At 36.1% G+C, this 19,928-nt stretch overlaps 1 protein-coding gene across 7 annotated transcripts in view; it reads right to left on the minus strand.

Annotated features, from left to right (window-relative positions):
• The window catches only part of DMXL2 (Dmx like 2), a 161,557-nt gene that overhangs the window by 3,312 nt on the left and 138,317 nt on the right, over nucleotides 1-19,928 (minus strand). For 4 of the 7 annotated variants that reach the window (XM_082847059.1, XM_082847058.1, XM_082847056.1 and 1 more), the window contains 14 exons: nucleotides 18,959-19,207; nucleotides 15,860-16,038; nucleotides 12,023-12,153; nucleotides 11,444-11,529; nucleotides 10,812-11,013; nucleotides 9,626-9,743; nucleotides 5,081-5,167; nucleotides 4,875-4,996; nucleotides 3,593-3,731; nucleotides 2,874-2,934; nucleotides 2,613-2,740; nucleotides 1,981-2,058; nucleotides 1,113-1,204; nucleotides 355-407 (listed from right to left, as the gene is read on the minus strand). In XM_082847059.1, the coding sequence (XP_082703185.1) occupies nucleotides 355-407; nucleotides 1,113-1,204; nucleotides 1,981-2,058; nucleotides 2,613-2,740; nucleotides 2,874-2,934; nucleotides 3,593-3,731; nucleotides 4,875-4,996; nucleotides 5,081-5,167; nucleotides 9,626-9,743; nucleotides 10,812-11,013; nucleotides 11,444-11,529; nucleotides 12,023-12,153; nucleotides 15,860-16,038; nucleotides 18,959-19,207 (1,725 nt within the window). Of the gene's footprint in view, nucleotides 1-354; nucleotides 408-1,112; nucleotides 1,205-1,980; nucleotides 2,059-2,612; nucleotides 2,741-2,873; nucleotides 2,935-3,592; nucleotides 3,732-4,874; nucleotides 4,997-5,080; nucleotides 5,168-6,293; nucleotides 6,357-9,625; nucleotides 9,744-10,811; nucleotides 11,014-11,443; nucleotides 11,530-12,022; nucleotides 12,154-15,859; nucleotides 16,039-18,958; nucleotides 19,208-19,928 lie in introns of all 7 variants that reach the window. The other 3 variants (XM_082847054.1, XM_082847053.1, XM_082847057.1) reach the window with 2 other exon arrangements.

Here is a 19,928-nt window from a genome sequence, read left to right on the forward strand (position 1 = left end):
GACTTTTAGTTTACAGTCAGATTTAATTCTCTGAAATACGACCTCATTTCTGTTGAGCTCAAGGAATACTTTGCAACTGATTTCTTCAGCAGCCTTGTTAGTAGTGCCACTCTCCATACCATATTTTCTGAATGGAATACAACACAAAGATTATTCTAGGCTAGCTGGGTTTCTGTGACCATATATATTTACCTCAGCAAGGTAGCCAGATATTCTAGTTAACTTTTAGAATTTTATTCACTCTATCTCCATTTTTAACCCATGAATAAACACGCACTGGATTTACTGGTTAAAATAAAACCAGGAAAGCATTCTTTCACAGTGTACTGAAAATCAAAGACTTAGCTCACTTACCATGAATGAGGCTGTTTCCGGGTGATATCAATGTGTCCCAGAGGCATACATTTCTAATAAAGAAACAGTAACAAAAACACATCATAAACAAATTGTTCTAAGTCATCACTGGGATAAACTGTGTCTTTACATCAAATATTTTTACTTATTGAATCTTATGTTGTTTTGTTCACTCACATTTATAAAGCAGTGATTCTCAACTAGGATGAGGGTAGAGGTTGGGACTGGGGATATATCTCTTCCAAGAGTTTATCCTTTTCAAACTACAGGGTCTGTCTCACATGGTCCCACCTGACTCTGCTCCATCTCATCCCCCGGCCCTATCTCTTTTCCATTATCACTCCACGGAAAATGAGACATGATTTCCTGAGTAGAAGAGATGCTTCTATATCCTTGGGGTTAACACTGCAGGGAAATGAGAGGTGTTATTCATGGGCACATGTTGCCAATGAAAACAATCTGAGGCAAAGAAAATGTTGAGAATGATGGCTACAGAGCCTCAAAAACTTGACAGTATTAACAGCAATAAAAAAAATAGCTTTAACATAAAAATTCCACATACTTTTTAGTAGATTACATTAGGAGTAATTCTGGTCTTTCTCTTTTTGGTAAGGAAAACTACTTGAAGAATTATGTAACAAAGTTTTTGTATTCCTGAGGTGGAAAAACCTGACTAAATAGAAATCCATACTTTCTAGCAAGAATACCTTTCTGCCTAAAATATGCTTATTTCCTTTTTTGCATCTCTGTCAACCTACCTATTGTCATTGGACTGTCCAGATGTGGCAACTAGACTTGAAGAGGTAACAAATGCAAAGTCACTTGTGGCTTTACTGTGGCACTGCCAACTCTATGGGAACAAAGTGCAAGCTGATGTTATCTCAAAATCCAGTAAAATGTGGTACAGTACAAACACAGCTCTGCTAATCATATACTACATGCATGACCTAAGAACACTTTTTAAAATCTAGAATAAAGAATAAGTGATAGGATTAGCTGTCATATGCATGTTACTTGGCTAATACCCAATAATTTTTTAAAACTGGAAGAGTTGGCAGAAACATGGAATTAAAGATTATGTAACAAAGGAATAAAACACCAAGTACATGAACCTTCCAGCGTCACCGTGCCCCCGACCCTCCAAGTGCAGACATGCTTTTCTGCATCACCACGTGTTCTAACATGATTTGGATTAATGGATGAAGTGGCCTATTGGGATTGGTTATTTTATAATCTAATAAGAAACATTCTGGAGCAAACTGGCATACATGGAACCTGTCTGGTTCTTAATACAGTACCTAAAACGAATCACTATAAAACTCTATCACTAAGAAGTCAGAGATTTCAAAACAGATAAAAGTGTAATAAAAATGTATCCTGAATAAGACCACACACAGAGAAGGCCCCTAAAAATTTCAAATATGGTCACCCTTCAAGCTGTGAAAAGCAAGTTTTTTGCGTTTTAGTCATTTCAGTCTAAAACTAGGGCAATGATGGTGCTGGGCCGTGGCTGCTGGACAGAGTGGTCCCTTTCCCAACAGATCCACCAATGGGACTCGCTGTCTGAAACAAACACTTCACAAAGTGGCCTCCATATGTGCTCTGCGAACTCTGAGTGATACTTACCATGTAAGGTTTGGGATTTGATGCAGTTTGGTTTACTTGCCAGATACTCAGAAAACCCTCTCCGTCTGCGACACCACACTGTAAGAATGGCGTAAATATTAAACACAGCTTCTGAGTAGCCATATCGAAGGTAAAATCATTTATGAAATGGAGAGTCACTCAGTCCCCACTTAACCAACATTCTGCCTCTACCTATGCTCCTGCTGCTGTAGTTCTCAAGAAAGCCCAAGTACTGTAAATAACCTGCCACCTTTTAAATTCTTTTCCATGCCTATTGCACTGTTTTCCTCCAAACTTCTGTAGCAGAACTTAGTAAGAAATTGGAAGGTTGCTCTTAGGTGCCTGACTCTGCACACAGGCACCATCAATGCACTCAACAGAAACAGAATTCTTTACCCTCACAGAATATGTAGTATCTGTAAGTAGATGATTAATTAATCCACACAAAATTCTGTGGATTTATGCTTTTCTTGAGAGCCAAGGGGCTATATAAACAGACACCATCAGACTGCCTGCTCAACTCAAATCCAGAGCGACTGAATTTGTTTTTAAGTTTAGTTTTACTAGCTATTTACTCATAAATATCTGCAGTTCTTTTCGGACAAGTTTAGCAGTAACCCCCAGGAACTAACCTTGTTGCCTTGTGAATTGAAATATAATCTGGTAACTCTTGCATTGCCAGCTTGGCGGAAACAGACAAGCTGCTGAGGTCTTGTCCATTCAAACATTCGTACACTGCCATCCTGAGCACCTGTAAGATCTGAGACGCAAAAGGAAAAGCAAAAAATAAGAAACAAAGCTGAAGAAAGAGTTCCAACATTTCCCATTCTATAAGCCAACTTCAAAATGATAGAGATCACTTGCAGTCCTTTGATCATAAATAAAATACTCACAGTATTGATGGACTGGGTGTGAGGTCATTCTCTTAACATTATGTAGATTCCTTTTCATAAGCTTTAAAAGAAGATAAAAATGAATTTCTTTTGCATCACAGAAGAAATAAGGAAGGATATGATTCAGGCCAACTCTAATTCTGATAAGTTATTCTCTTACACTGGATTATTACTAAAATAAACCCTGTTGTGGATTTTCTGACCCACTAAATCTACGGCGCTTGTCTGAACGGTCTGGGAAAGCACAGTCACTTACTGGCGTGCCCTGGTCTGTGTGGACTGTGAGGATACCAAGCTGCTTCATTTGGTTGTAAAGGGAGCTCTCCTCCAAGTGCCCCTCCCTAAGGACAGTCAGGAGTATCTCCACATTCTACAGAGCAGAACATGAGAATGGGACCCCTTTAACTACAGTGACTAACAACAATGTTATTGATGGCATTTTTCAAACACTTAGAGTAGACATGAATTCCTCTCTAGCTCTGCTTTACCACTTTGTGCCTCTCAGTTTGCTCATCTATAAAATGAAAACCACATAGTGTTGTTATAAGAAAAAGCATGCACCTGACATAAGAAACCCACAGCATGCTAGCTATCATTATTATGGTATACTAACTGGTCACTGCCTCTGATCTTCAGCATCATTCCTATGTCAAAGTGATTTCAACCTATTTTTGAGCGAGTCCATATCCAGAAACCATACCTAATAGTAAATAACATACCACACTAGCTCCAATGCTAGTCTGTCCACTGCCCAGCCACGGCAGAGATGAAGATGGATGCACCTGACTTGCTGAATGGGATGTTGCACTGGGTTGATAAAGAGTTGTAGTGGAACCACGATAATCAATATCATCTGAACTGTGGAAAACATTCATGTGTTACTGTGACAGTTCCATTTTCTCAACACAAATTCCAATTACAGAGCTTTTTATCTATCTGAAGGACAGTCTTCATTTAAAAAAAAAAGTATCAATATCCATAATAAAAACGTAGGTACAAGTCCTAATCATCACCAATTTTAGTACTGGTTAACTTTTTCCCCTTAGGCAAAATATAGGTTTAGTCTAATGTTTGGGAGAATTTTATTGCTGCACAAATTAGAGCAAGTGTTTGTTTTGAAGTATTTAACACAGATTTTCTTTTTATCCTGTATAGAAAAAGACTGTGTGTTCTCTTCAAGTGCAGAGACCCCATTTATAAAATTCAAACATTTTAAAGAAACTGGAGTTAAAAGTTTTCTTAAACTTAGGTGCTAATTATCACATTAAATGTTAAAGTAATTTTTATGATGGGCCATATCATATTACATGGTTACATCTACTCTGAAGTGTGACTGAAACCTAGTTGTATTATATACCAATGAGACAGAAACAGAAATGAGGGAGGCCATCATGGCACCACTCCCAGAACACAAAATTTCCGAGAGTCTGGAGAAAAGCAAGAGGGATGGAAAACATGGAGGAGAAACCCCCAAATAGGAAAGCATTACTGCACTCTTGGTGCAGTGTCCATAGTTTTACTGAAAAGTAAAGTTGGCTACATTTTTATCTGAAAAAAAGGTGTGCTTATAGAGAGATAATCAAGAAGAAACACTGAAAATTACTCAGTAAATGTGACTCATCAATCAGTCTAATTAATATATTAGTGTATTCTGCTTTTTATGGTAATTATCCAGATCAGCTGAATTTATTGAATATTGTGTAATTTCTGACATTTCTTTGGGGTTAAATGTCAAAGTGGCAGTTGTTAGCATTAGGCTCTGGTGTCGGGGATTATTCTGACTCAAACATTATGAATAATTCAGGGTCTAATGGAAGAAGTAGGAGTAATTTGTACACTGATGTAAGCAGAGCCCTTTATTGGCAGCTAAACCAATTATGTTTGTCTCCTCACCAAAGAAATACATAGTTTTCAAGACAACTGAAATCAAGTGCATAACCACTTAATAGGTTCTTTTTGAAGAAAACTACATTTAAAATTGATTACATTAGGCAAGCAAACCTTTTGGATTCTCTGTCATATTCTTCTCCAATCCATATATATGACTGACAGGCCAGAAGAGAAGTAATATCGAGTTCTTGTACATCATGCGTTGAAGCCAAAACAATTTCATTACAGTTTGCCTGTAAAGCAAACGCAAAGTCAATAATTTAAGCAATTTCACTAAAACAAAGTAGTACATTCTTTATAATTACTGAAGATTTTACCTTATTAACAGAAAATGCCATGATCATATCTGACTCCTTATGAATGATTTTTGCCTTTCCTCCTGGATAGCCCAGATCTGCTTCAACCTACAAGACATTTGTCAGCAGTTTTAGTTGTTGCAGCACAGCTCCAAACAGATATATGTACATCCCACAAAACTTAAAAGGAGGACAAGAAGAAAATGTAGCAGTAGCAGCAGCAGCAAGAAAAACGGTACCAGTAATTTTAGTGTGTTGAAAATTAGCTGTGGAATTAGCTTAGATTCTCTGATGCCCTGTAATCACCCCAATTACAAAAATTTCCATTGTGATTACAGGATACTGAGTAACTGTCACAAAAGATAGCTAACATAATTTTCATTAGCATTTATAACAGTAATGTCTCTTATCTCTTCCAAAAGTGCACAAAGATACAGCAGTAACAATGTGAGAGAAAAAAACACAATCAGAAAGACAAAGGAGTCACATAAGAAGTGAAATATTTTTAAATAAGGGTGATGAGATAGGAATAAGAAGTTGGATACAAGAACAGTTAGAAGGTAATGAAGGAGGGCTTCCCTGGTGGTGCAGTGGTTAAGAATCCACCTGCCAATGCAGGGGACACGGGTTCACGCCCCAGTCCGGGAAGATCCCACACGCCGTGGAGCACCTAAGCCCGTGCGCCACAACTACTAAGCTTGTGCTCTAGAGCCTGCAAGCCACAACTACTAAGCCCGCGTGCCTAGAGCCCGTTCTCCGCAACAAGAGAAGCCACCACAATGAGAAGCCTGTGCACCGCGACTAGAGAAAGCCCGCACGCAGCAACTAAGACCCAATGCAGCCATAAATAAATAAATATTTTTTAATTAAAAAAAAAAAGTAATGAAGGAGATTGATGAGAGGAAGGTGTAATGCTCAGAGTTGAAGGTGATGGGGAGAAAAGAAGAGGCAGAATCAAGAAAGAGGCAAGATAAAACAATCATGTTTAAGAACAGATGGGGAAAAGGGACAGAACTGAAGATCGAAAAGGAAGCAAGAAAGAGAAGAACCAATGGCAAGAAAGATCAAGCTGGACACAGTGGAGCATCTCCTACCCTGTGCCAGTGAGGTGTGTGGGAGCAGTGAGCACTCTGACTAGTTAGCCAGCTGGGCAGGTCATGGTTAGTATCAGAGATGAGGGGTTAGCTCCTTGAATTTTAAAGAATGAGCTAAATTCGAGAGCATGGAATACTACCTTGATGTGGCAATCTTCTGCTATGCAGTTTTGTTTGACCTGCTCCACATGTTCTTCTATAGACTAAACAACACCACACCGTCACAAACACAAAACACATGCATGAAACGGAATTATAAAAGAAATGAAAGTTTTCAAACTGAAATGGTTGCTCCATCACTTAAAGATGGTAAAAATGAATTTGCAAGCTTTAAAATGAATTTAAAAGCACATCAAGAAAAAAATTAAACCGAGTAAAATGTGATGTCATCAGAAAAAACAACACAAAGCAAAACAGGCAAAGTTAATGTATTACATATATAAAAGCAATTTCAAAATAAAAATTCATTATTTGTATGTCAGTTATGTAACTTGGAAGTTCTAACTTAAACTCTAGTCTCTAAAAATAAAACCTACTTGTATAAACAGATGCATCCTCTACTACATAGATTCCTAACCTATAGGGGTTTCTTTCAAATAAATAAAAACTATTTTTTTCTAAACACAGATTAAAAGTACTGATAATTATTTCACTCTTACTCATAAGGAATATATCCATGAAGAGACAGTCAAGGGTTAAAATTCACATCAACCATTACACTATACATAATCTTATGATTTTCTCCTTATAAGTAAATGTTTGATGAGATGAGGCATGGGAAAGAAATAACACAAATAACTTGCTCCTGGTTGATGACAGGGCCATTAGGAATGGCTATAATCAGAAATATCATTTCTGCTGTGCTGTGGAAACCTCTGAAGGTTTGATCAGAGCAATATATTCCTACCAATACTTCCTGAAGTGCCTGCTTCTCTTTCAGCCAACAGGACCCAATTCTCCATGCCTTGTGCAGCTGCTCAAGGGCTGCTGCAGCTGACACTGAAGGAATGGTACAAGTGTGCAAGGGCCAACTCAGCAAAAGCCAAACTGCAGAAGAACCTATTTGCCTTTAATCAAGTGGCTAAGTTTGCCACATTTATCCATTTCACAAAAAGCTGTTTTGTGGAATAGTCTTCTCTAACATACGCAGTAAAAATACCTTCTTCTGAATACACCTAAAATTTCAGCATTTCTCAGAATTTTAGTTTTATTAGGTAATTTTAAAAAATTAGCCAATTTTAGCATTCTTAGGATTATTTTGCCAGTTTTGCTAATTAATCAATTCACTGAATTTACCAAATTTATTGACCACCAATATCCTATTTAACAATCTAAAAAGATAAACCACTCTTATTAGATGGGTAGTTTTAATAAATTCTGCATATTTCTGACCAATTTTACTTTGCCTCAAGAGCTTTCACATTGTTTTCATAATTTTTTTTCGTAAATGAAAACCATTTTTCAGCAGATAATGTGCTATTCAATACAGTAGCCACTAAACACATATGGCTTTAAATTTAAATTAAACCATTCAGTTCCTCAGTCACATTAGCCCACTTCAAGTGCTCAATAACCACATGTGGCTGGTGACTACTATACTGTACAGAACAGACATAAATTTCCATTATCAACAGAAAGTTTTATTGGACTGCATGCAACAAGATATTAATTTCATTCAATAATTTAAAATTCAAAGGTACAAAAGGGTACATGATAAAAATTCTTCCATCCAAACTCCCAGCCATGTACTTCCCTTCCTGGAGCCAACCAACGCTTACACAGCATTTTAAGAAATGTTCAGTTTATCTCTGTCCCACCTCCCTGTACATGGAGAGCCTCTTCGGGTAGAAAAATAGAAAAGAACACACAGCTTGGGCTGCTGATCCCAAGAGCACAGAAATGGAGGGGCATAAAGAAGGGGAGGTAAGGGGCAGAATCGGGGAGAAACTTGGTTAAGGAAGAGGGAAACGAGAAAGGAGACAACAGATCCTCAAGAGCAAGACAAGAGTCTGAGGGTCCCAGCAACCCAGACCCAGTCTTTCTATAGCACTCTGAGGCTCTGACAAGCTAACAAAACAAAACTGCTAGAAACCTTATGAATAATTAAAGCATATCACTGTGTTTAATAATTTGAAGAACTAACAACTCAGAAAATTGATCATTCAGTGAACTCTCTTTCTGTGAATAACAGAGCCCTAAGTGCGCAAGTATCTTTTATCTTAAATCTATTTCTTAGATTTCTATATCTTATTTTATAGAACTCAGTATCACTATAGGAAATGCAGTGAGCAATGTATTAAACGAAAGAGGAAATGAATTTGGCTCTTATTCCCCTAACAAAACCCTACATCAATAATTTCAATACCATTGGGGTCTTTTCCTATCAAATAAGCTTATAAGACACAAAAGAATCTCTACAGTTCATTCCTCTAATTCCTCACGTAAGTACATAACTTTTAAATCTACAGAAAAAAATAAATGACTGTTCACAGGACTGCCCACAATGACCGTCCAGGTAAGTGGGTGAGTAGTGGAAAGAAAAGAACAAATCTGGTCGGTTCTGCTGCCCTAGGTATGGAGAACATTTGAGAAGCAGTTCTATATGCGACCTTGGGAAATTGAGCCACATAGACTGTCCCTCTCGGTTTTCACTTTTCTAAGTGAAATATAATTAATTTTTCTTTTCTCATAGTTTTTGTTGCCAATCTTTAATCACATCTGACACTCTACTCTGAACACTACTCTCCAAACTGCTCATTACCTCATTAAATAGCCAAATGGACTGAAATGCTTATATATAAAACATCTGTGTACCCCTCATTTTATAATGAAGAGATCGTTTTAAGTTCTAAAGTGTGACTCTCAAATTCATGATTCTTCTTGAACCGTGTATGGCATTACATTATTAACTTATGTTTAGCTTAAAAATCACCATGCAATGTAGAATCTCTGCCTCACTTTGTAAATGCAATCAATCTTCCTTCATCTCATATTTGGTGTTTCTGTAGTTTAATCTGTCTCACAAAATTATTCTACAGTTTATGCTGTTCATTTCTAAATGCTAAATAAATAAAAATGCTTTTAAAGGGTTATGCTATATTTTCATTTAAATGATACTCAGAGAATTATAACATAGAGTATACTCATTTATATACTAAATTCCCCAAACCTTCCCTCACAATGTTTATTACATGTAAAGGCCCAAAGGCAAATATTATAAAGGACATAACCACTTTCACCTGACTATACAGGATTTGTCGAAAGACCTATGTTGTTTCATTGTTATGAAATAAAAATTGTATGCTTTTATCTTAAAAAAAATTCTCTGTAGTTTGATAAACTATTACCTATGATGTATGAAAGATAATAAGTTCCAACCAAAAGTAAATTTCAAATAAATCAAGCTGGCTTCATTAGAAATGTTAAAGAAAACAAATGAAAATTACAAGAGAGAATTTTTTTTCTGAAATACCTCACTCTGCTTTCTTTTCTTAGTGAAAATATATCTAATAAATGTCTGTTGAAGTACTTCTTGTTTAACAAGGAAATGCCAAAGTCGTTTGACTGGAAGCGCAGAAGAATCCCGGGATCTAGTTTAAAAAAAAAAAAATCAACATATCACACTATTTTAGTCTATAGAAAATGTTTCATTATTTGCAGATAATTTTTTTAAAACCTCCATTATTGCAAAGAAGATACAGCATTAAGCTCAACAAAATTTTATAATTTATTTCACTTTTAATTTTTAATTCTACAAATCATTCCTTCATCTAGCAATTAATTCTCTACAGATTCTCTAAATGGACAGGTTGAGCTGAGAGTCAACTGCATCTCTTATTATTCTTTTTTTTTTTTTTTTTTTTTTTTTTTGCGGTACGCGGGCCTCTCACTGTTGTGGCCTCTCCCATTGCAGAGCACAGGCTCCGGATGCGCAGGCTCAGCGGCCATGGCTCATGGGCCCAGCCGCTCCGTGGCATGTGGGATCTTCTCGGACCAGGGGCATGAACCCGTGTCCCCTGCATCGGCAGGTGGACTCTCAACCACTGTGCCACCAGGGAAGCCCTTATTATTCTCTTTTTAAATTATACTTTAGGTTGGTTCTGTTGGTTACAGCATATCACCAATGAATATAAATGAACATAAAGTCCCACATTTCATTTTTAACAGCTAACAAGCTAAATTTAAAGCCTTGCTCTTTCAAGCTTATGAGCAATACTGTAAATCATGGCTGGCTGCCTCAAAAAAAGCATGCTGCTTATCAAAAGGGGCCTAGATGGACAGATGGAAGATCAAAACAGCAATAAAAACCTTAATGTGCTTACTATTAAATTACTGACAAAAGGTCAGTAGCACCTTGTTTGAATATGTAGATTGTTATCCCAAAACATTTCTGTTAAGAGTTCCTAAAATGATGACAAAAATAAAGGTTTTGTCCTGATTATAAAATTAGTATGTCTATTTGAAGTACAGGTAATATGGGAAAAATAATTTTTTATCCAGATTTCTGATAGTTTTCTTGGCATATAGTGTTAGAAACAGGATTGCAAGTTCAAAGTTATGAGTGTTTTGAAGGCTACTGGCGTATTATTTTGCCAAACTGACTTCCAAAAAGGTTAAACCAAGCTACACTCTCATTACCATTGTAAGAGAATTCTTACTTGAATGGAGTATTTTCAGGTTCTAGCATTGCTTTATTTCGAAGAATAGCTGGTCCAGCTCCTACTGAAAGGTCAGTTGGATATGTGTTGACATAGTTGGGGGGAGGACCTTCAAATTCATCCATTTTCTCTTGCAAGATCTGCTCCCAATTCTCCAAGTTTTTAATCACAGCAATACCTAATGGTGATGTTACCGGCAACTCTAAAATGTAATAGAATATGATATTTTACTTTGATTAAAAATGTTGACCATCACCACATATTTACAAGATCCAAATTCTTAGAGCCAAAACTTCTGAAAGTACAAATAAATCTGAAAATGTTAATCTAACACCATTTTGATATTTAGTGCTTTGAACAAAACAGAAGACCAGCTTTCTAAGATGAGCTAAGAAAATGTTCAGCTTCTCCACGCTGGTTTCCTGGTTTTTCTTCCAACCTTCTAGGTAGTCAGTGATTCTTGCCATATGAATTAAAACCACAGACTGGAACCTAAGATAAATAAGACCTCATAACATCTCCAATGCTGTATATTTTTAGTGCCACATGTTCTTTTATATGGATTTTGTAAAGAGAAACTTGATGATAATTTGTTGTATTTAATAACATTAATTTTCAAATTCCAAACTTACCAGAGAATTCCAGTCCAGCAATGGGAAAGAAATTCTTGACATTGTGAAGTACTAGCTTAACCATTGTCAAATGTAGAAGAGCCCAGCTGTTCAAAGGGACAAATAAAAAAACTCTCCTTAATTGAAAAATAAAATCATGAGAATATAGTAATGATCCCTGTCAACTGTTTGGCCCAATCTCCCACCCAGAAAAAAAGCTGTTTTTTTCTAACAACTTACTATTAAAAAAGAGTACCTTTGTAGTCTCTGAAAATAAAAGGTATGCAACAATGTATTATACTTGCACTATCTGAAATACCTAATGGAAAGAGATTTACCACACAGCTACATGGAATTTTAATACCATATCAATAAATTATGTATTTTTTCTCACTAAAAATGTTTGTGCCAGCTATTCTTTGAAACTGCATGTGAAGTACTCTACTATCTAGCAATGTACCTCAAAGGTACAGAATTCCTAACCTGAAAACATAGGTCAGTTCTTGTATAAATTCATGATAGTAATGTTGCTTAAAACTAGTAACATCAGGAACTTCTACAAAAGCAAAGACAAAAAGAAAAGAGGAAAGCTTTATTTACCTATAGGAGTTAGGGTCTTGGTGTTCCTGTATCTGTGTATCTGAAAAAAAAGCATCATCTTCTTCTTCATCACTATGAATGCTTTCATCAGAATCATATATAACTCCACTATCAGACAAAGGGAGAAATGGCTGCAATAAAATGTGAAGTTATTTTTAAATGTATAATTGGGTTATTTTTATCCTAACTTAATATTGAACATTTTAAATGTTGTCAACCTAAACTAAAATTTTCTTTTGAAAATGATACTAGACCTAGGAAAGTCAGGAAAACCAGGTTAAAACTCTCAGATTCAATAAAATAACTGAGTAGCTAGATACGACACAAATATTTTTTTTAAATCAATGGTCTTTTTCTTATATATCAGCAATAACTAGTTCAAAAACTCTGAAGAAAAAAGGTGCATTAAGTAACATAATACCAAGGAAAAACTTTATGAAAACTGTGAAAGAGCTACAGTGAAGGAAATTACAAATCCCTCTAAAAGCTAAATAAGGAGACTGAAACATGTAAAGACTATCATTCTTTAATTTACAGGTTTTAGGTAATCCCCATGGGGATTTCTTTTCCTTTTTTGAAACTTGACAATGATTGTAAAGTTCATAGGGAAGAAAATAATAGGTAAGATTAGCTAAGAAATCTTTCTAAAGTGAAAGATACTATTTCTTAGTGGATATTAAAATAAATAATTAAAATAAGTGCAGTCTAGCAATTGATAAGTGGAAAAATATAGTCCAAGAAGAGTATATAAATAAGAAATTAATATATGACAAATATAACATCTTAAGTCGTTGGGAGGAAAGGAACGACAACTAGTATAAGTGTGAGAATAGAAGATAAAGAGGGTACTAAAGTCTGATCTTCATTTTAGATCAACAGGAGAGTTAGAAATTAAAAAAACGAGAGAGTTAAAAAGTTAAAAAGAATTAGGAGGAAGATGGGCTTCCCTGGTGGAGCAGTGGTTAAGAATCCAGGTTCAAGCCCTGGTCTGGGAAGATCCCACATGCCGCGGAGCAACTAAACCTGTGTGCCACAACTACTGAGCCTGCACTCTAGAGTCCATGAGCCACAACTACTGAGCCCGTGTGCCGCAACTACTGAAGCCTGCGTGCCTAGAGCCCGTGCTCCACAACAAGAGAAGCCACCGCAATGAGAAGCCCATGCACCGCAACAAAGAGTAGCCACCACTTGTAGCAACTAGAGAAAAGCCTGCACGCAGCAACAAAGACCCAACATAGCCAAAAATAAATTAATTAATTTAAAAAAAAAAAAGGATGAGGCGGAAGAGAAGGTGGAGGAAACAAAGGAGGAGAAGATAACAAAAGTAAACATTTATTAGTGGAAAGGACTTTCTCTGCTTAAAAACAATGTAACAAATCATTTTTTAAAAGTATGGATAGACATGACTAAGTAAACTTTTAAAAACTTCTGTATGTCAAAAACAAAAGGCAAATAAATCATTTTTCAAAAGTATGGATAGACATGACTAAATGAACTTTTTAAAACTTCTGTATGTCAAAAACATAAACAAAATTAAAAGGCAAAGAATCTGGAAAAGGTATCGCAAGTAAGGTAAATTGTTAATATCCTTAAAAATAAAGAGTTCATTAAAAGTAAGGAAAAACATTACAATTCCAATAGATAATTTTGTTCAGAACATGAACAGTCAATTCCTCACAGTAGAAAACCTAATGGCAATAGGTTCATTAACATTTTTTGATATCATTAATAGGAAATAAAAATTATTTAATCAAATTAACAAAAATGAAAAAGGAATACTTAATGAGGGTAAAGTCAAATGCATGCTCACTATTCTCAAGGGAGTATAAATCAGTAATCTGAAGATATATATATAAATATATATATATATATTTCAGATATGTATCTGAAATAATCAGAATGTGAACAAGGCTTATCTAAAAAGATACTAATCTCAGCATTATTTATAAAAATGAAAAAATAAATACAGCAAATACTGATAGGCAAATGGTTATGTAAACTACAGTATACTCATCAAGCTGACTAGTTATTTGGTCATTAGAAATGATATGTACCTAGAAACAATGACAAACCCAGTGACAATGAGCACCCATATACCCACTTGTGGTTTCTAAATTAGAATTTCCCACAAAAAGGAACCAGGTTCTTTGGAGGTTGCTCCCACTCTGGGGCAGGAAACATGCAAAATTAGCCTAGAATGACTTAAACTAGAAAGAAAAGAAACTCAAAGACTATTGGAAGAGTTCTCAAAAAGATTCAGGAGCCAACTGGAAGAGGCTCTCATTGGCAAAGATGGGACAATCTGAACATCCATAAGAATAATAACTGTACTGGATTAAAATACATAAAATATGTTTAAATCCATAATATAACAAAACTAATAACAAAACAAAGTTCACTGCTTCCTCTGAAGGATGCTAGAGAATCAACTCATCACTTTGAAAACTGGCACAAGAAGCAAAGAATAAAGCACCTATCCTGTCTTTCTCTTTCAAAATGTAATTCAGGATAACCAAATAGATTGATGGAAGAAAGTATTCCAGCAAATAAATGAAGACTAAATGAGAAGATATCATTATCATAATTTTAAAACTACCCTAAATTTAAAATAATGGACTTAGGCAAAAATCATCAACTAACATCTCAGAAAGAGAGTTTCCTGATGGAAATACACAAAACCACCTATGAAGTAATCCTGTACTCCCCTTTCCCTATCCAATCAGAATGGAATCTGATAAAGCCTCTAAGTTTAACTTTCACTTTACAGAAAAACAGAAATCAGGGGAACATGGTCAGAAGACCAAACATGGGGATGCCATCAGCAAAAGCCACTGAGAAATTTTAAAGGACAAATTTGGGGGCAAAAAATGGGGAGGGGGGTAAATTTAACAAAGAGAGATGGAGGTAGAACTTATAGATTAAAAGAAACTTAAGACATATCAACCAATTGCAATGTGTGAATCTTATTTTGGACCCTGATTTAACAAACCAACTGTTCAAAAACATTTAAGGTGTAATGGGGAAAAATGTGAACACTCTCTGGATACTTAATGATATTAAGGAATTGTGTGTGTATGTATGTGTGGTGTGTGCGGTGTGTATGGTGTGTGTGGTGTGTGTGTGATAATGCTAGTGTGGTACTGGTTCAAAATCCTTCTTTTTAAAAAATAAATGGTGAAATATTTATGAATGGAATTTCATGATGTTTGGATTTGCTTCCAACCAATCTGGGGAGTGGGAAGAAGTATAAATGAAACACATGTAAAGAGGGAACACAGGTAAAGAAGGAAACCTATCAATAGAAGGTGATGTGCTTGAAAAAACAAAGTGCAGAAAAGCACACACCCAACACGGTACAAAATGGGACTATGTTGGATCTAGTCACGATGAGTATTCTGATCCCCAGAAAAGTTTTCTCTGCTTTGGAGAAACAGAGATATGTCATGGGGCCTCGTGAAACCCATGGTCTCACGAAACCCTCAAATACCCATCCATCTCCTTCTGCTCTAATTTCATGCTGACCAAGGGAACTACTGATAAGCAGAAGAAGGGAAGTTAGATGGTAGATACAGGTATTCCAGTTCCTAGAAAAGGATGATGCTGATTAAAGGTTAATTAACTTTTGGTTTATACCTAAGTCCCGTATGATTTTAATTTGTCTGGTCCATTTCAAGTATCTGATCATTCCTGAATGATTATTCAGTTTCTGGAGTTGAGAGATTAATGCCTAAACTATGGTGATTCAGCCCAGAAGCTGCCCCGTCATTCCTATGTGATGCAAACATAAGAGTTAATAAAACAGACACACATAAAGCTTGCATTCCTCACGCCCCTTACCTTTGCAACAAAATAATCCCACATACTGAGTTCAGGAGGAATAAACTTTTCTTTGTAAGATGGTCTTTCTGCAGGCACTGGTGGTGGGGTAGCATCCTTTACAGGTCTTCCAGGAACCAGCATTCGCATGTTAAACCTCCTGCGGTGTTTATCTATGTCTTCAGAAGGAACAGGAGGTGCTGAATAAAGACAGAAAAAAAAAAACTGGCCTTATTTTCCATTATTAATTCAAAGAGTTAACCTTTCTTTTCATCCCACTCTTGCCATGTTTTCAGTGTAGACTAAATTACTTACATCTGTGCTTCTAAACTTTTCTAGTTACTGCATCAGTTTTCCAACAATCATGGCAGAGATGCAGATGAGGATAGAGTATAAAAGATTAACTTGCAATGAAGCAGCCTATGTGCTATATAGAATAAGAATTCAAGCGATTCTATATACAGTGTATTAAATAAATGATATATTCAACAAATAGTACAAAGAGTGCTTGAGTGATTATTTCTGGCTGTGTTGTTCAAGAAAGATTCATTGAATGAATATGTAGGATGTAAAGCATGCCTTAAAAGAAAAGCAGAAGCTCACTGTGTAAAGAGGAAGTTGACACCAGAAATGAATGACCAAAGGTTTGGCTAAATGAGGAGTAAACTTCTTTTGCTAGACAGGTGTCAGGGAGGGGAATAACAACGACAGTCTGGAGTTAGGGTGGGACAAGCCTGTGGATAGGAAGCTGGGAGCTCATCCTATGGGCAATTCTCATGAAAGTGTCTTGAACTAGGCACAGGATGAGGTATAGTCTGCAGGATCAATTAGAGAGGAAGGTGGAAGAATCTGACACAAGAAGGACCTGAACTAGTATGGTGGGTGATAAAGACCTAGAGGAAGTATTAGATATGAGAAATACATAAAAGAAATACCAAAAGGACTCAGAACTAATTGGATATGAGAGAACCAGAAAGAAGTCAACCTGGCCCTCTTCTGAAGCTCCCCGTCATAGAAAATGATAATTCTATCTCAAGTTCTCTTTGATCAATATGACCACTTTTCACTCTGTCCATCACTAGGCTAAACCACTTTTATCTTTTTTTAACTGAGGTGAAATTTACATAAAATTAACCATTTTAAAGCGTACAATTCAGTGGCATTTAGTACATTCACACTGTTGTGTGACCACCATCCCTATCTAGCTGCAAAGCATTCTCACTACCCCAAATGAAAACCCTATACCCATTAAGCAGTCACTCCCCATTCCTCCCTCCCTCTAGCCCACTGCAACCACCAGTATGCTTTCTGTCTCTATGGCTTTACCTATTCTGAATATTTCATATAAATGGAAGCATGCAATGTGTGACTTTTTGTGCCTGGCTTCTTTCACTCAGCATAATATTTTTGAGGTTCATGCTAGCTATATAGCATGTGTTAATACTTCATTCTTTTTTTACAGCTGAATCACACTCCATTGTACTTATATACCACATTTTGTTTATCCATTCACTCTTGATGGTAATCCACAATTATCTTTTAAGTGGGCTATTCCCAGAGCCTCCCACATAGCCTCCCTACTTTTATTCTTTCACAGTCTATTCTCCACATAGCAGTTAGAGTGGGTCTTTTGAAAACCTAAATCAGATTATGTCACTCCTCTGCTTAAAGCCCTCCAGTAGTTTCCTATCTTTCTTTAGAACAACAACGATAGTTTTACATGACCCATGAAACCCTCAATGACCTTGGCCCCAGTTACTTATCTTACCTCATCTCTGACCACACTCCCCTGAATCAGGATAGCCATTCTGGCCTCCACTGTAGTTCCTGGAAAAGGTCAAACTAGTCCTACCTCATGACTTTTGCACTCACTGCTCCGTCTGCCTGAAATGCTCTGGCCCCAGATATCAGCACGATCTGATTCCCAACTTCCTTAGCACTCTGCTCAAATGCTATCTAATCAGAAATGTCTTCTGATCACCCTAACTAAACTGTTCCCATCCCCTTTCCCTCATAATTCTCTGTCCAGTCACTCTCTTTTATTTTTATCGTAGTTCTTCCCATACCTGAAATATTATCACTTGCTGATTTATTGTGTTTACCTCTACTGGATGTAAGCTTCATGAAGGTAAGGGATTTGTCTGTTTTGCTCACTCCCATACCCCAAAAGCCTGGCATAGAGCAGGTGTAAGTAAATGCAAACATGAATACGTACTCAGAGGTTTAAGCATGATGATTTGATGAATGTATTACCTACCATGAAAAAATAATAGAAAACTCAGGAAGAGAAAAGAAGTGATTTGGGAGGAAAACTTCTAAATTTACAGCGGACTACAAGTAGGTAGGAAGATGGAAATTAAGAGTCATCCACATGCAACGGGAGTGGAGGCAACGCAAGTCGATGAGACGGCCTACCTTACTCTGACTTACGTAGGAACCTATCCATCTGATGTGATCTTGGGCAGTAAAGACACAGGTTAGAACCTGTGCCATTTAAACTCTCTGTGCCACTAACTCCTCATCTGTAATATGACCATTTCTAAGGATGAATTAAGACAGACAATTTCTGTGTTTCAGCGCCAAGGTGTAAACCTTTCCCGTGGCATCAGTCTATATCTTACCATCCTACCACCTAAAAAAGTGGGCTAAAAAATCTATTTTGGTCCATAAGAAAGAAAAAAGAGGACAGAAAATGGAATTTAAAAACCATGTGCATGATTGGAACAGCCTTCTTGTCTATTACCATAAACTTAATCTGAAGCCAACTACTGGTATACTCTGTAAAGATTATGAGGATTTATTTAAATCTTTCTCTAATTAAAAACTATCCTTTTTCCATGACCTTATTCCTTAACATTGTCTCCTTGCTTATCATTACCTTTCCTTTTTTCTTTTTTATCCTCCTCAAATTTATCCTGGTTTACCAAAAAATGTTAAACTGAAACTATATTCTTTATTCTAACATAAGTTTAGTTATTTATTACCCTAACAAGAGTGATTATACCTTAAACATCAGTGATTTTCAAAATAAAAATTCTTAAAACATTTAAAAAAATCTTTTACTTTCACATTGGAAACTATTTACATTTACATACCTTATTGGTATCAAATTTATCTTACCTGAAATATTTTCGGATTGTCTTTGAGGCTTCACAACAAGTTTTATACCTCCCCCAAAAACAGCAGCCCACATTCGATTGTTTAATGGGTGGGCTGCAAGTCGAAATAATTCATTGGAGGAATTTGTGGCAAGAGCATGTATCAATAAACTTAAGTACACAGCAACAACGGCTTCACACAACAAAATGTTCAATTTTGGCTGGTCTTCATCTTGGGCTGAACTCAAGAGATTAATAAGTGAACTCACACCTGTAAGGGTATATAATATTATAAGAAGTCTATCAGCATAAAGCTCCAGAAGGAAAAAAAATCCAAATTTGCAGTTTAACCAAAATTATGTATCTATATTATACTATATATATAGTGTGAATATATACACATGGAGATATATATATCTCCATAATTTGAGCAACAAAATGATAGGAATGGTTTATAAGCTATAGAATAAGAATCCATTCATCCCTACTGATATAATAAATGAGTGAATAAACAAATTAAAAGAAGAGAAGAGAAAGCTCTTCCTTACAGAACAGTTTCAACTAATACATAGAAGGAAGGATAGAATTAGAAAATCACCATCTCGTAATCCCCACAGTGATATCTGATTCAGTCAGGAGTCATCACTGGATGCTATAATTAGTGGGTAAAAGTATGATATTTTACACAATCTCAAACATTCTCTTCAAAAGATACTAATTGCAAAGGAAAAGAAAGTAACTTTACAAAGGAGAAATCTGGCAGAAACTACCGCACAAAGTGATCAAAGTTAATGGCACCAGTAATGGGACCAAGTGGCATCATGTGCCTCTTGATATTTTACACCGAGAAGGGTACAATCTCTCTTCATAACCTGAATCTAATATTATGAAGACATCAGAAAAACGCAAATGGAGGGACACTCTAAAAAATAATTGGCTAGTGCTCTTCAAAAGTGTCAGTGTCAAAAAAAAAAAAAAAAGTGTCAGTGTCA

Source organism: Leucopleurus acutus, assembly GCF_964270905.1.
Source record: "Leucopleurus acutus genome assembly, chromosome: 1".
Lineage (NCBI taxonomy): Eukaryota > Metazoa > Chordata > Mammalia > Artiodactyla > Delphinidae > Leucopleurus > Leucopleurus acutus.